Source organism: Astyanax mexicanus, chromosome 11, assembly GCF_023375975.1.
Source record: "Astyanax mexicanus isolate ESR-SI-001 chromosome 11, AstMex3_surface, whole genome shotgun sequence".
NCBI classification, from domain to species: Eukaryota; Metazoa; Chordata; class Actinopteri; order Characiformes; family Acestrorhamphidae; genus Astyanax; species Astyanax mexicanus.
The window spans coordinates 8264710-8279681 of NC_064418.1; the positions used below are offsets into that span (position 1 = coordinate 8264710).

The 14972-nt window shown below is 37.3% G+C and overlaps 1 protein-coding gene across 1 annotated transcript in view; it reads right to left on the reverse strand.

The window, feature by feature from the left end:
* Positions 1-11657, reverse strand: part of cacnb4a (calcium channel, voltage-dependent, beta 4a subunit) — a 44184-nt gene extending 32527 nt beyond the window's left edge. Inside the window, exons 1-2 of the mRNA XM_007227917.4 lie at positions 11392-11657; positions 7712-7795 (exon numbers count right to left, since the gene is read on the reverse strand). Coding sequence (XP_007227979.2) covers positions 7712-7795; positions 11392-11454 — 147 coding nt within the window. The 5' untranslated portion in view covers positions 11455-11657. The remainder of the gene's footprint in view (positions 1-7711; positions 7796-11391) is intronic.
* Positions 11658-14972: the final 3315 nt, after the last annotated feature.

Here is a 14972-nt window from a genome sequence, read left to right on the forward strand (position 1 = left end):
AAGTGCCCTCTAATGTTCATCAGAGAAAATACATCTATGAAAGTCCTTCAGTATTACACACACATAGTTTTCAAATACATGCTGTAAAATGCTCTGATGACTGCCCAATCAGATGAATTAAGAGTAAAATTACAAATAAAAGATAAAAAATAAGGAAAAAGCAAAAATAGAAACAAACATAAGGATACAAAAATAAATAAAATAATGAAACATTCATGCACATTGTATGAGACGAGAAAATTAGCAATGATAAGTGCAAAAATAAAAATAAAAAAATGAAAAGAAAAAACGGGGTTAAAAATACCTCTTCATCTTTTCATAATTTTTGCTTGCAGGCAAAAGTGGTATTTTTTTTCATCAGTGAAATTCACCCTGAGGTTTCCAAAATGTTTAGATATTAATTTTAAAGTGTCTGTTGCTAAATTCTGCGATGAGCATGTAGCAAAGTAGAAAAACCTCGGCTGTATCTGTTACATATGTAGGCCCACACTTAAATTGGTCACTCGAACACAACTTGCTCATTAGTTATTTAGACATAAAATAAATTACAGTACATATTTTAATATATCATAATATATTTTCTGATTAAGAATGAAATAATAACTCTCGAGTTATTTAAATGGTTAAATGAGCCAGCAGGCTACAGAATATGCTGACTAATTACATCTCCTGACTGCTGACTAATGAGCTTCATGACCCCAATTTGAGCCATAAGACAAGAAAATCCCATTGATTTAAAGCCTCTATATATACACACTTCTTTTACCAGCAGTTTTTGCTTTAACCTTGATCACAGCAGGTTTTAATCACCCCGGATTTCTCCTTTCATTTGTGAAGGGCTTTATAGACCACCCGACAAAGACGGGCTTAAGCACGAAGCCTCTCTCAATCCCACTGCTGAGACATTGTGAGAACAGCCAACTTTCACTAAATCCATTTCTTAGTCCTGCAGGCGGCCTTTTGGCTAAAATTACTACTTGGAAATCTGGACCGATTTGATAAGGTTTCTCTTGCTAAATTAAATTAATTATTCTATCTTATTAAGTGCTTTCGATTACTGATTAGAGTGTGAAAAAATTTAAACTGCATTTAACAAAGCAATTAAAAAGGGCCTATGAAAAAAGAGAAAAAATAACACACTGTACATCTAGCAGTGAAAGCTTTGATCACTGAACGCATGAAACAAAGATCATATCTAAAAAAATAGATATATAGATAAGATATATAAGATAAGATAAGATTTTATATTAAAAATATAAAATAATATGAAATAATTAAACAGATTATGTGTTATACGGGTGGAAATCACAGGGCATCTTATGATTTATAATTATGAATATAATTACAATATTCTGACAATACTGTGATTCTGTGATAGCCGATATATCGATAAGACAATTCTCTACAATCCTTAAGAGAATAAAAAACTTCTGATACATCAGCTCACAGATGCCTTGTGTTGATCATCACCCTTTGGAGTGATGAGAGGAGAGAGTGCCATCTACTCACCCAAAGAGAGCACGGCCAATTGTGCTCTCTTAGGGTTTCAGTAGTTGATGGCAACCTACATGAACAGGATTCGAACTGCGATCTCCTGATCATGGTGGCAGCGCTTAGCCCGCTGGATCAGTCGGAGCATCTTTTAGGAATAATACTTTGAAATCGCCACTGTAAAACTTCCGCTGGTGAATTTTTGGCTAAATTACCTACATGAAAGTTTGCACCAATGTGATTAGGTGCCTATAACTAAAATTTTAAAAATTCTTCTGTATGATTTAATTAAATGCTTTTGATCACTTATTAGAGGCTGGAAAATAAAAAAAGGCTTCATTTAAGAAAGCAATTAAAATGGTCTACAGAAAAGAGGAATAATGATAAAGACTGTAAAAAGCAGGCAGGTGTACTCAGAACAAAGGCACAAAAGATATGATAAAAACTTGTGATTCAGTCTTTTTAATAATAGAGTTCTGTCACTGCACACCTGTGAAGTGAAGAGCTGTCTATTAGTTTCCATGGCTGCAATTCAGCGCCTGAGTCTGAGTCATTTCACCGGATCTGAGGTTTTGTACTGTGTCAACACAGCGCCTTGTAACTCTCAGACAACTGTATGAGTGGGCTTTACTCTACAGAAACCCGGACAGACAACTGGAATGCCATGGCAATGCTGTAATAAAAAGGGGTCCAGACATTATGCAACATCCTGTACCTTTTACTAAATACCTAGCTTACATTTATAATTCATAGCTTAGCCTTGCCACTGTTGGCACTGTCACCTATCAACTATAAAGTTGCTGTATTGGATATAAAAAACTTCATTGGACATTATACAGTTTCCTCTAAAACTACTGAAACTACTGAAATTGCTATACATTGGAAACAGATAAAGAGAATAATTAATGCAACATTTTACAATTTTAACAGCTTTTTACACCTTTTTCCCTGACATGTACATAAAGATAGACATTGTTAAATAACAGAACATGATTCTTTTAATGGCAGAACACAGTTTTTTTACATGAGAAAAGTATAGGAACAGATAATAAGTTGTATTTATTTCTGAAGGGATTTCTAGAGAACTCACAAAGACGGGCTTAAGCATGAAGCCTCTCTCAATCCCACTGCTTAGACTCAGCAAGAACAGCCAACTTAGCTAAATCCGTGTCTTGGGCCTGCTGGTGGTATTTTCAGCTAAAAGTACTTACACACGACAAACTAGACCAATGTGATAATGTTTTAATTAAAATTCTATTTTTATCCCTTTCATCAGTAATAAGAGGCTGGAAAATGCTGCGTATAAGACTATTGTGATTAAGGTCTATTAAAAATAAGATTTACGATGAAAAGGCACATGGCACATGCTTGACCAATGAGCTCTCAAAATAAGTGCGTTTACACATACACACACACTCTCTATTATCCAGTCATGCTTATCCAGTCATGACTGTTGATGTAATTGCTGAGGAATGGAAAAAAAAATTAAGTTATATTCTAGTACGTGTTCTTAAAACTCTGTATAATAGATCTGAATTAACAATAACTAAAGAGAGGGGCTCTGAGTGGTCCAGTGGTCAAAAGTGCTGCCACTATGATTGGGGAGTCGCTGATTTCAACTTTATATGTGTCGGAGGAGGCATGTGCTAGTCTTAACCCTCCTTGTGTTGTGGCATTACTTGTGATGGAGGATAAACAGCTGAGTAGCAGCTGAATGTTGAATGAATTGAATGGGTGGGAAGAAAATGGAAAAAAAAGAAAAACTATAACTTAAGAGAGGTGCTTACATGACCCAGCCTGTCTCATCACAGACCATCACAGATCACAGGGCTTTCGCAGGAGATGGCTCGTCATCACCGCTGACTGCAGTTGCGCTCGCCTCAGAATAACAGCCATGTTTTTTTTTCCTCAAAAGCTATTCTTCGTTTAGCCATGGCAACCGTTTTGTTTGGACAATATGGTGGGCACGGTGGTGTCTGCCCGCTCCACGCCATAACGATTTTACACTGTGAGAGCATTTACATTCGTCAAAGAGCAGCGGAGCAGTGGTTTCAGGAGCCGCCGCTCGCTGCCTTTCATCAAAGATGCATGAAGGCTGGGAGGCGAGTGGAGCTGCAGCTCAGTAAAGTGACACACAGAGAGACATTAAGGCCATTGATTCCCAGGAGCACTCAGAAACCCATCAGCTTCCTCCAGCGTAAGCTAGAGGTACGTTTTCAGTCAATTTCTTCAGCTGAGCCTCAACAGTGCCCTGTTTCACACTGATCAATCAGTGAGGTGTGACCTTTTTCATTTTCACATATCTCACAGTCTGAGGAGACACGTGAAGAACCCAGCAAAACAGCGCACAGTTGGTTGGCCCTGGATGGGAAACCACATGTAATTACATTCAGCCGATGATAGAAAAGTGGCACTCATCGGTTTCCTGGAAACCAAAGTCATCCATTCACAAGGACAGCAGTCTACAGCAGCCCAGGCTCCAAGGCTTTGAAGTGAATGTATTCAGGTTACACACAGAATTATACATGTTATGTGGGCTACCTGCACCATTAAAGCACGTGGCTCTTTGTTCTTTTCATACGTACTGTAATATTAAGAGATTATTGGAAAAGTGTTACAAACGGTTTGTCTCAGAATTAGGTGCATGTTTACCTGTACAAACACCAGATTGCATTACAACACACACAGATATACATAAATACAGAACCCCCTATTCACAAATTAGAAAGGTTAAAGTAATAAGGACTGTATTATGTTTATTATATGGGTTTGAAATTGATGATATATACTACACTATTTAAACAAATGTATAGGCAGTTTTCCAACATGAAATTGAATATGTCATATATTTATAATGCACTTAGTGTATTGGTCAGTTATAATCTGTCTCTGAGAATATGTGAAAAATGTGAATTTTTCTTTTGAGACAAGCAGCAAAAGTTTTTTTCAATGTATTTGACACTGCATTGAACAAGGCATTGCACATGTGCACATTGTAATATCATTGGTAAAACAACATATTGTATCCAACTATAGATTGTAGTTGTTTTTCCTTTCTTTTTTTTGTTTTTTTATTTATTTATATGATTTTTTGTAGTTTTGAAGTTTAATTATGACATGTAATTTATATTTGTTATGTATGCTGTTGGACCTCAGGAAGAATAGCTGCTATTGTGATAGCAGATAATGAAGATCCAAATAAGCAATAAAACAATAAACATTAACAATAATAGGTTTGGGAAACCGGTTCCAGATTACCAGCTATAAACAGAAATCAGACCTCAAATGCTTTACAATTCTCCACAGTACCGTAAAATAAGAAAGCAGCATCAGAGAGCAGACAGAGCAGTAATTCACCAGAGTGCAGTTCTGTGTTATTCAGTGCCCTCACCTCTCAAACAATGCAAACCCATTAATTTCAGCAGGAGCGTTTATTGCTTTGACGCATTAAGTTGCATTCAGTACAACCAGCAACAGCCCACTCGCCCATTACTGACCCATTACTAATGCATTCTTTGTACAGTGCCCGTCACAAAATCATGAGTTACAAACAACATTAAGCTTGGAGAGCACAGCTGATAACACTAACAGGGGTTGTTAGAAAAAGGATTAGTGAAGTGCAAACAGAGCTGACGGCAGCTGAGCGCAAGAGCAAGTTGTGAACAGCAGAACGCTTTGTCATTTTTTTTTCTTGTGTTTAAAGGGTGACTAAACCCCCTGATTTTAGCTGATTCCTCCCTTAGCTCAAATTTGAAAAAGGCTACAAATATGGGAGGGGTAGTTGGGAGGCAGACTGGGTGATGTATGGGTTTAGGGGCGGGGCAAAAGGGAGAGCTGATCGGGCTGAGCGGTGTGCCTCTGATAGCAGATGGTTGGAAATCAGCAGGTGAGCAGTATTAAAGGGATAGTTCGGTATTTTTGACATGAGTCTGTATGGCATCATCATAACCAGTATCGTGCATCCACACTGACTTACCCCCCACAGCGTCCTGTGAGCCGAGTTCTTGTCCAGCGAAAGTAGTCCGGCATGTTTGCTGGGGTCAGGAAAATAACTCCTTTTTCTTCCCAAAGCAGTACGTGTTCAAAAGAGTGATTTATTTACATCACAAAAAACTAACCCTGCAAAAGTCACGCCTCGTAAATCACTTGGGTCCTACTTTCTCTCATTTCGTATCAGTGCGCGTCATTCTGACAGCGAGCTGCGCACGCGTCAACTTGTTCTGTGTTTTGGCAGTGCTTAGCAGCTGTGTTCAGACTAGCAACGCAAACGAGCTAACTTTAGGGAGAAGTCTATTGGCTTTTATAAGCTTTGTAAACACATATATATATATATATATAGCTAGGTGTGGTTCGAGGGAAGCAGCATAAAGTCAAACTGGGCTACCTCTCATCGAATACACCAGGGATGACCGGAGCATTCGGCATACTTTTAGAAGTTTTGTATTCGAGGATGACGCAGGTATATAAAATAAATATATACATATGCCGATTGCTCCAGAAATCCCCGGGTCTAACAGCTGAGAAGTAGCCCTGTTGGTCTTGTTATGCTAGCCTACATTGTGACTGGAGTCATGGACTGGGCTACTCGTACACATCCACCTGTCCACGGAGTTGCTGACGATTGTAATAACAGTCAAGTTTTGACGTTTTGACAGCGAGTGATAAATGATTACTTTTATGATTATTTTCCATATTGCTTTGGAATAGCCCTGGTGCACCTTTACGCTATGAGCGAATGCTGTAGAGAACATTGGTAGGCTACAGTTTTATTTACCTGGGGTGCAGGGACAGCAGATTTCTTCAGAATCCGTTTCTTCATCTGTCGTTGTCCAGGACATGTGGATAAAAAGTCATCATCGCTGAAGTGCGCACTGCAAACACGAAGCTTTTTTATTTTTTCCACTTTTGTGTCCACATGGATGCCCAGCGCTAGTACCCAAAGTTTCCTCAGAGCAACATCAGTCACAGGAAAACGATGAAAACTCTGCGGAGAATCAGCCACATCTTTGTTGCTACAGCCTGGATAGTCACAAGTCCGCACCATTTTAACACACACACACACACACCTAGCTATATATATATATGTGTTTACAAAGCTTATAAAAGCCAATAGACTTCTCCCTAAAGTTAGCTCGTTTGCGTTGCTAGTCTGAACACAGCTGCTAAGCACTGCCAAAACACAGAACAAGTTGACGCGTGCGCAGCTCGCTGTCAGAATGACGCGCACTGATACGAAATGAGAGAAAGTAGGACCCAAGTGATTTACGAGGTGTGACTTTTGCAGGGTTAGTTTTTTGTGATGTAAATAAATCACTCTTTTGAACACGTACTGCTTTGGGAAGAAAAAGGAGTTATTTTCCTGACCCCAGCAAACATGCCGGACTACTTTCGCTTTGACCTAAACTGGACAAGAACTCGGCTCACAGGACGCTGTGGGGGGTAAGTCAGTGTGGATGCACGATACTGGTTATGATGATGCCATACAGACTCATGTCAAAAATACCGAACTATCCCTTTAATGATTGATAAATTTGCATATTGTGAGTGTCAGCATACCAAAGTACACGGCGATATAATCCTCGCCTATAGCAAATTTGAACTTGTGAGGGCGCTGCAGAGGCGGAAATGATTGCAATAAAAGTGTATTTAAAGGTAAGGAAAGGTTTATACATTTTTTAAGCAAGACTAAAATAATATGGTTCATGGTTTAGTGCCTTTTAAAAGGCCTTTTCAACAAAAAGCTTTGCTGTGATTTATCGCTAAATATTACTCCAGTCTCTGTCAATTTTGTCACGTGGTTAATTTATTTATTTATTTTTTTATTAATGTTGATAGCCCTTTTGAAAATAAAAGACAGAATCAAGACCTTTTTGGAAACTGGATTTGATTAAAAGGTCCATCAAATCTAATACAATACTATCTACAATACTGAGTTATCATTCTACCTGTAACTGCAGCACGTCCCTGCCACTATATCCCAGTATAGCAGCTTTCCCCCTTGTGAATTATTCTGTAATTGTGCTCTCACTCGTGGGGCCAGTGTGGAACTGCAATCTCAGCACTCCTCTGTACGTCAGCCTTTAGCTTCACTTTGATGTAACGACTATTGCTATACAGACTGCATTAACTGCTGACTTGTGACTGAGAAAATCACCAATGTAATGTTCACAAACAAGTGTGCACAGAATTCTAGTCTTCTCGTGCCACATCCTGGTCCTACCTGGCGAAGAATGAAGCTGGTAGACGTAGTGCTGCCATCAGATCTCTTGAGTCGGCTGCGTCGGGAATAAGTGCCTCTGTTCACCTGCAGCAGGGGCACAAACCATTCATCACCTCTATCTCTCCGTCTGACACAACAAGGTCACCTTCAAGCACTGTCAGCCCAACCACACTCAGGAACAATACATTCAGCAGAACTGTCACAGATGTAGGCTATAAAAAGGTGTGCAAGTGTGCAAGCTTAAAACCTACAGGAGTAATGTTTAGTGTTCTGAACAAAAGAAACAAAAGAAATAGGTGCTTCATAGTTGGGGACAATATAAAGATCACAATAGTATGAGCAAATAACTTTAGACTATAACTTTATATTTAAGATTTAATTGTTATCACATTTATATTTAGATTTGACCTATATACAGACCTGAGTAAAATTAACATTATTGTTTTATTCTATAAACTACAAACATTTTTTTCCCAAATTCCGAATACAAATATTGTCATTTAGAGCTTTTATTTGCAAAAAATAACAAAACAGATGCAGAGCTTTCAGAAATCAAATAATTCAAAGTTTATATTGAAATATATTCATAAAGTTTTAAAAGTTCAGAAATCAATATTTGGTGAAGTAACCCTGGTTTTTAATCACAGTTTTCATGCATGTTGGCATGTTCTCCTCCACCAGTCTTACACACTGCTTTTGGACAACTTTATGCCACTCCTGGTGCAAAAAGTCAAGCAGTTCAGTTTGGTTTGATGGCTTGTGATCATCTATCTTCCTCTTGATTATATTCCAGAGGTTTTCAACTTGGTAAAATCCAAAAAAACTATTTTTTTTATTTTTAAGTGGTCTGTTATTTTTCGAATGAAACCACACTGTTATCAGAATCCCCCTCAAAGTGGACGGCCTCCCAATAGTTGCTGACCTGTAGCCAGCCAGGTTTGTCAATTCTACAGCAGGCAAAATATGAAACTTCAGCAATTGTGAAGCCAGAAAATAGGAGAGCAAAAAAAAAATAAAGAAACAAAAATGTTAACATTATTATATGTGCAGTATAGGCAACATATGTATGCAGTATTTGCACAGTCAAAAAATATTATATTGATATAAAGTGTGAGTGAATTTAAACAGTATGTCTATGCAGTGGTTCATGTAGGTTTTAGGGTTTGGTCCACTTTGCTAGGGCCACCCAAATTCCTCAAAACGCTCTTGATTGAACTGCAGGTAATGCATTGTTATTGGACAGCTGAACACACTTATGGTGGAAGAAGAAGGGCCATCCAAACCACCCAGAGAGAACAGAGCCAATTATGCTCTCTTGAGCCCTGTTCATACCTTTCATAAAAATGTATCCAGGGTGATCTGATCATAAACTGCCAGCACAAAGTAAAAAATGAATATCCAATAATCCAAAAACTTTTAAATCATAGCTGTATTAGGGTGTACATATCGCCCTTAGTTTCAGAGGAAACAGTGAATGATACAAATAAATGTAGGGCTAGGAGGTTCATTACATTAACTGATTAATGGATTATTTGTTTTTTATTGCTATTTATTTTTAAAATGGGATAATGGAGATTGTACATCTTTGCATATAGACGCTGCAGAGTGAATCTTAGTAGATATACTGAGATTTGCTTCTGTCAGATACTTAGAGTAAAGAACTCTTTTATATAACAGTGATTTACATATTTTACACTTTTCTTGTGTGTTTAACTGAAATACAATTAGGTTATGTTTACACCATGTTTAATATATTAAAGTATTACAATTAAATTAAATGTAATTGAAGGGAATATATATATATATATATATATATATATATATATATATATATATATATATAAATGGTGCTGTTAGCAGTGTTTATTATTCCTGTTTTCATCTCCTACACATTTTAATAGATTTGGTAATAAATAAGTTCCTGTGAATGTTCTTAAATAGCCTTGTCATTTAATGCAAAGGCAAATTGTATAGCTAAAAAAAATACTAATTAAATAAGCTAAATAAAAACATTAGTATCCAGTGTCACTTTGACCTATCAAGGGTGTTATGAATGACAAATACGCACCAGAGGGATGCTAAGATAGGCCTATGTATATATAAATATATATATATATATATATATATATATATATATATATATATATATACATATGGGGATATGTGTGACACCAGCCCTGCGGAGCTAAACATCTCGAGAGCTGGAGAGAAACTGAGAGTGTGTGTGAGTGTGTGTTTGTGTTTAGGAGGCTACTCTGTCCTTCAGTGTAGCTGCACGGTTGCAATGCAGTCAAATGCAGTTTGTCTTATGCTCCCTTCAGGCTATCTAACTAGCTCACACACCAAACAACCAACCGCTGACACCGCTGCAACCTCCACGGCTTTACTCTCTTCTGACTGACCAGTGCATCAGTGCATAACTGTTCTACTACCATTAAATCCAGTATCCAACTAAAGAGGATAAAAAAAAAAAAACTAGGTCATCCCGCTCAGCAAGTCGAGCTTGCCTCCTGAAAAATCCTCCCGAAAAAAAAAATCAATCAATGAGGTCATGAATTATTAAGCATGATGAATTAAATGCCAAATTTAACCCCTGTCAGTTTCATCGTGATAAATGTGCTGCACTATTAACCCTCCTGTTATCTTTGGGGTCAATTTAACTCCATTTAATGCTTAATGTCTATAAATAAGCCTTTAACTTATTTAATACAATACAATCTTTTATGTTAATACAATCATTTTAATTACAAATGTTTTAGTTTTTTTTTTCTTTTTTTTAATAAAAAAAATAAGTACTTAGAAATTGACACCAAGCATTAAAGATGTTATAACTATAGTAAATGTGAAAGTAACAGGAGGGATAAAAACATTAAAATGATGGCTCCAACAGTCTTCATAATAGAGTAAAGACAGAAAAACACTTTGTTTTTGCTGAAGCAGAGTGATCAAAAGCTGTTAAGAAAACTTATCTAAGGTCAGAAAAACTAAAACATTAAAATAACACTAAAAATTGTATCTGTCTAAAGCAGCTGAAACTATGTGTCAAATCTATGCTGCAGGAAAAATGTGTACAGCTCTGGAAAAAAAATTAAAAGTCCACTAAAAATTATGAGTTTCTTCGATTTTACCAAACTGAATACCTCTGGAATATAATCAAGAGGAATATGGATGATCACAAGCCATCAAACCAAGCTGAACTGCTTAAATTCTTGCACCAGGAGTGCAGACATAAAGTTATCCAAAAGCAGTGTGTAAGACTGGTGGAGGAGAACATGTCAAGATGCATATAAACTATGATTAAAAAACAGGGTTATTAAACCAAAATTTGATTTTTTAATTTTTTTAACTTTACGAATATGAACTTGTTTCCTTTGCATCATTTGAGGTCTGAAAGCTCTGCATCTTTTTTGTTATTTCAGCCATTTCTCATTTTCTGCAAATAAATGCACTAAATGACAATTTATGTTCGGAATTTGGGAGAAATGTTGTTTGTAGTTTATAGAATAAAACAACAATGTAAATTTTACTCAAACATATACTTATAAATTTTTGTCCGGAGCTGTAAATATATGTGAGTGTATTTTAGGTCTTCTGCAACTAAAACGACCTCCAGGTTCACCTCCACTCGCCTTCATCACATAGATACACACAGATAGACAGATAGACACAGAGATAGCTACCTGGAATATGGGCTTCTGGACCCCGTCTCCTATCCCGTGCCGGGTGTAGATGTGCCGGGACATCTCGGCCAGTTCGTCGGTCCAGGGCGGAGGCTGCCTCTCGGTACCAGTCCACTGGTACTGGGGCGGGTACTGGACGGTCTGCTCCAGCTTGGTGAAGTCTGTAAGCCCGGATATCTGAGGAAAGAGCTGCTCTGAGCTGCTCTGAGCTCCGGTATCTGATACAGTCAGAGGCAGCAGCAGCAGCGGCAGCTCTGATACTCATCCAGCTCTGAGGGTCGCTCTGATGCTGCTGCTGCTGATGATGATGATGATGATGCTGCGGGGCTTTATGGCGCGGTGGCACGTGGTCGCCGCTAGAGCACCAATTAGCCTCCTGCTATCATCACCTCCCCCAAAGGTCATACAGGTAAACTGAGGCAGTTAAAGCACATTAGCAGAAATACACTGTATACGTACGACCTTTACGTGACATTTAAAAAGCATGTTTAAAAGCAAGTCCACTAATTCCTTTGAATTTCTCTCAAGAAAGTCTTTATTTTAGTTGCGCAGAGTGGTCCAGCGATCTAAAGCGCTGCCACTATGAGCAGGAGGTCGCAGGTTCGAACCCCCGCTCATGAAGCTTTGCCATCAAGCTGCCAGCTCTCAGAGGGAGCACAATTGGCCCTGCTGCCTCCGGGTGGGTAGATGGCGCTCTCTCCGCACATCACTCCTAGGGTGATGTCCGCAGCACAGGGAGTCTGTGAGCTGATGTATCAGAACCGAGCCGCTGCGCTTTCCTTCAAGCGCGCTGGCTGCTTGGCAATGCTGCAGCATCAGCAGCAGCTCAAAAAGAAGCAGTGGCTGGCTTCACGTGTTGGCTGGCAAGCTTGTGTTAATCTTTGCCCTCCTGGTGTGTTGGGGTGTTACTAGTGACCTAATGAGTGGGTTTGGTAATTGACCAAAAATTAGAAATAAAATTATAAAAAAGAAGAAAGTCTTTATTTTAAAGAAGTGGTTGACTGCATGTTTAAATAATTGATATTTATGAAAAAAAAAAACATTCCTGTTACTGGCACTCATTCCTGTTACTAGTAACCACTCCTGTTACTGGCACTCACTCCTGTTACTTTCTATGTTTTAAGTAACAGGAATGAAAGTAACAGGAATGAGTTTTTAGTATAGAATTAGCAAAAAACATGACAAATAGCTAAATGGCCGCTATGCTAATAGCATGAGGACACTGAGCACATTCTAGTAATTGTTCCCAAAATGTATGTTTTAAAAATAAACAAATAAGATCTAAAAATTAATTTAGGTAACAAAGTGTTGAGATTGACCTCCTCAGTCAGAGTTACAATAAAATATATAATAAATATACAGAAAAACAAATGAGAGAACATAATTTTGGTTATCACATGATCTTCAGAAGAACCAACTGATGTCACCTACTGTTGTAGATGTGACTTGCAGAATGTTCCAGATGTTTCAGATGGGGTAATGTTTTACGGTAACAGAACTTACTAATCCCAGGGACACAACTAAAATGTGCATTTTAACTTTAAAAATATTTTTAAACCCTAGATGAGATTTGTAAATAATTATATAAATAAATATATTTAATGGCATAGTTTATAGTTAGAGAGTGGGGGCAGGTAACAAATGCTATAAATATCAGTGTTCTAAGCAGTTTTTATATATTTTTTAAATTACATATCTTACTTTTGCAATCAGGTCAATGTACAAGACACTATGCTTAATAATAAAATGTATTTTAAAGTTATTTTTTTAAAGTTATTACACATGTAATTTCCTGGGGACGGAAATGTCCATATAGCATCATGCATCTTATTCCATTAATAACATTGTGTGATATATTTTTTAAAACTTTAAAAACAGGAAAGCAGAAAAAACCTGCGGATCTTGATTTTGGTTTTATGACCGAAAATCAAAACAGAACAAAACTTTTTCTTATATAAAATAAGAATAGATGCTTTAATAGATGGATTACTCTCAAGGACACAACCAGTGTGATCAGCGGCCAGAGTAGAACCTTGAATTTAACTAATATAGCTGCACTGTAAGCCCAAAGGTGCCATAATTTCGCTTTCCTGACAGAAATATCTCTAAAAGCTGAAGCTCTCCTGACCAGCCTGCAGGTATAGAATGTCTGAAGTTAGTGCTGTTAAATGCAGCATGTGTTCTCGAATCCTAAACAAGGTTCCTTCTCCCACTGTGCTATTCATAGGCCTATTATGTATTATAAATGCCCCGGGAAGGGTGGTATAGAATGGGAAATGTCAGGCACCCTGGTGTAGTTTCTCCTGGGTATATCCACCCGAAAGGCTGAGGAAAATCAGAGGAGTTGAAAGAGCTGTCAGTCTATCTTAATTGCCCTGCATCACATCTACAGATGAAAACAGCTTGATCTCCAAGGGGCTTGGCTCATCTGCACTTACCACTGGCTGCCTTTTTTTAAACTAGACCTTCTGTGTGAACAGACCCAAGAGATTGATCAATAAGATGCTCTCATGCTTTTTTAAAGGAAGTGTTGAGATCGTGTCTGATGCCAGTTCTGGTATATATGTGCTAGATTTATGTAGTCATCAGCTTTTTGCCAGGAGTTAGTCACTGGTGATATCAGTGTGAATGTGATGCTAATAATGCTAAAAATGTTTTTTATGAGGTATTTTAACTGTTGCATAGCCCACCACATATGACTAAATTCAGCTGGGGTTGCCACCTGGTCGGTAAAATAAAGAATCGTCCTTTATGTGGCAATTAAATGTTTGATTTGATCTGTATTTATATAAATGTACAATACACATGTCTGTCTGACCCACACAAAGGCTAAATCTGTAATCTATAACAGGAATGATCAATAATGATCAATTTCCTATCTGGTTGTGCTTTTGCCAGAAGATGTCAGTACATGATGTTTAGCTTATTTTAGTAACTATTATGGTTTGATTGATTGTTGTTGAGATGTTGCGCTTTTAAAGTCAATTGAATTATCATTTATTTAATATTCAGTATTATCAGCCAATATAATTATATATGGATTTTTTTTTAGGCAAAACAACAGGGATGTAATTTGCCATCTATAAGCGCAGGTTTTCTGCTCATACTATAATTACACTTACTATTTCAATATTAAATACTTTAGACCCATTTCTAAATACTGATACCAATTTAAAAATTTTGTTATTTATGTTTTTCTTATTGTGAGAAAATGACAAATTGTTAAAATCCTGATGCAACACAAACAACAACAATTTCAACAACAAAACTTAATGAATAAGAAATATGTTAAAAAAAATTCTAGAAATTAGGTCAGAACTAGTTTGATGAAACGCAAAACATTTCATAAAATAATTCAAATGGTTAAAAGTTTAAAACAGAGCTGTGGAAGCAAAAAATACACTGTTAACAGGAAATCATTCTATCTCCAGCAAATGAGGTGAAATGAACAAGCACACATTAACACACTGTCCTGTAGTGATGCTCTCAGGATGTTCGGTATATGTGAATGAGAAAGTGCTGAAGGGAGTGCTGTATTTTAATAGTCATAGGCTCTTTTGGGTTACTATTAATATACTAAA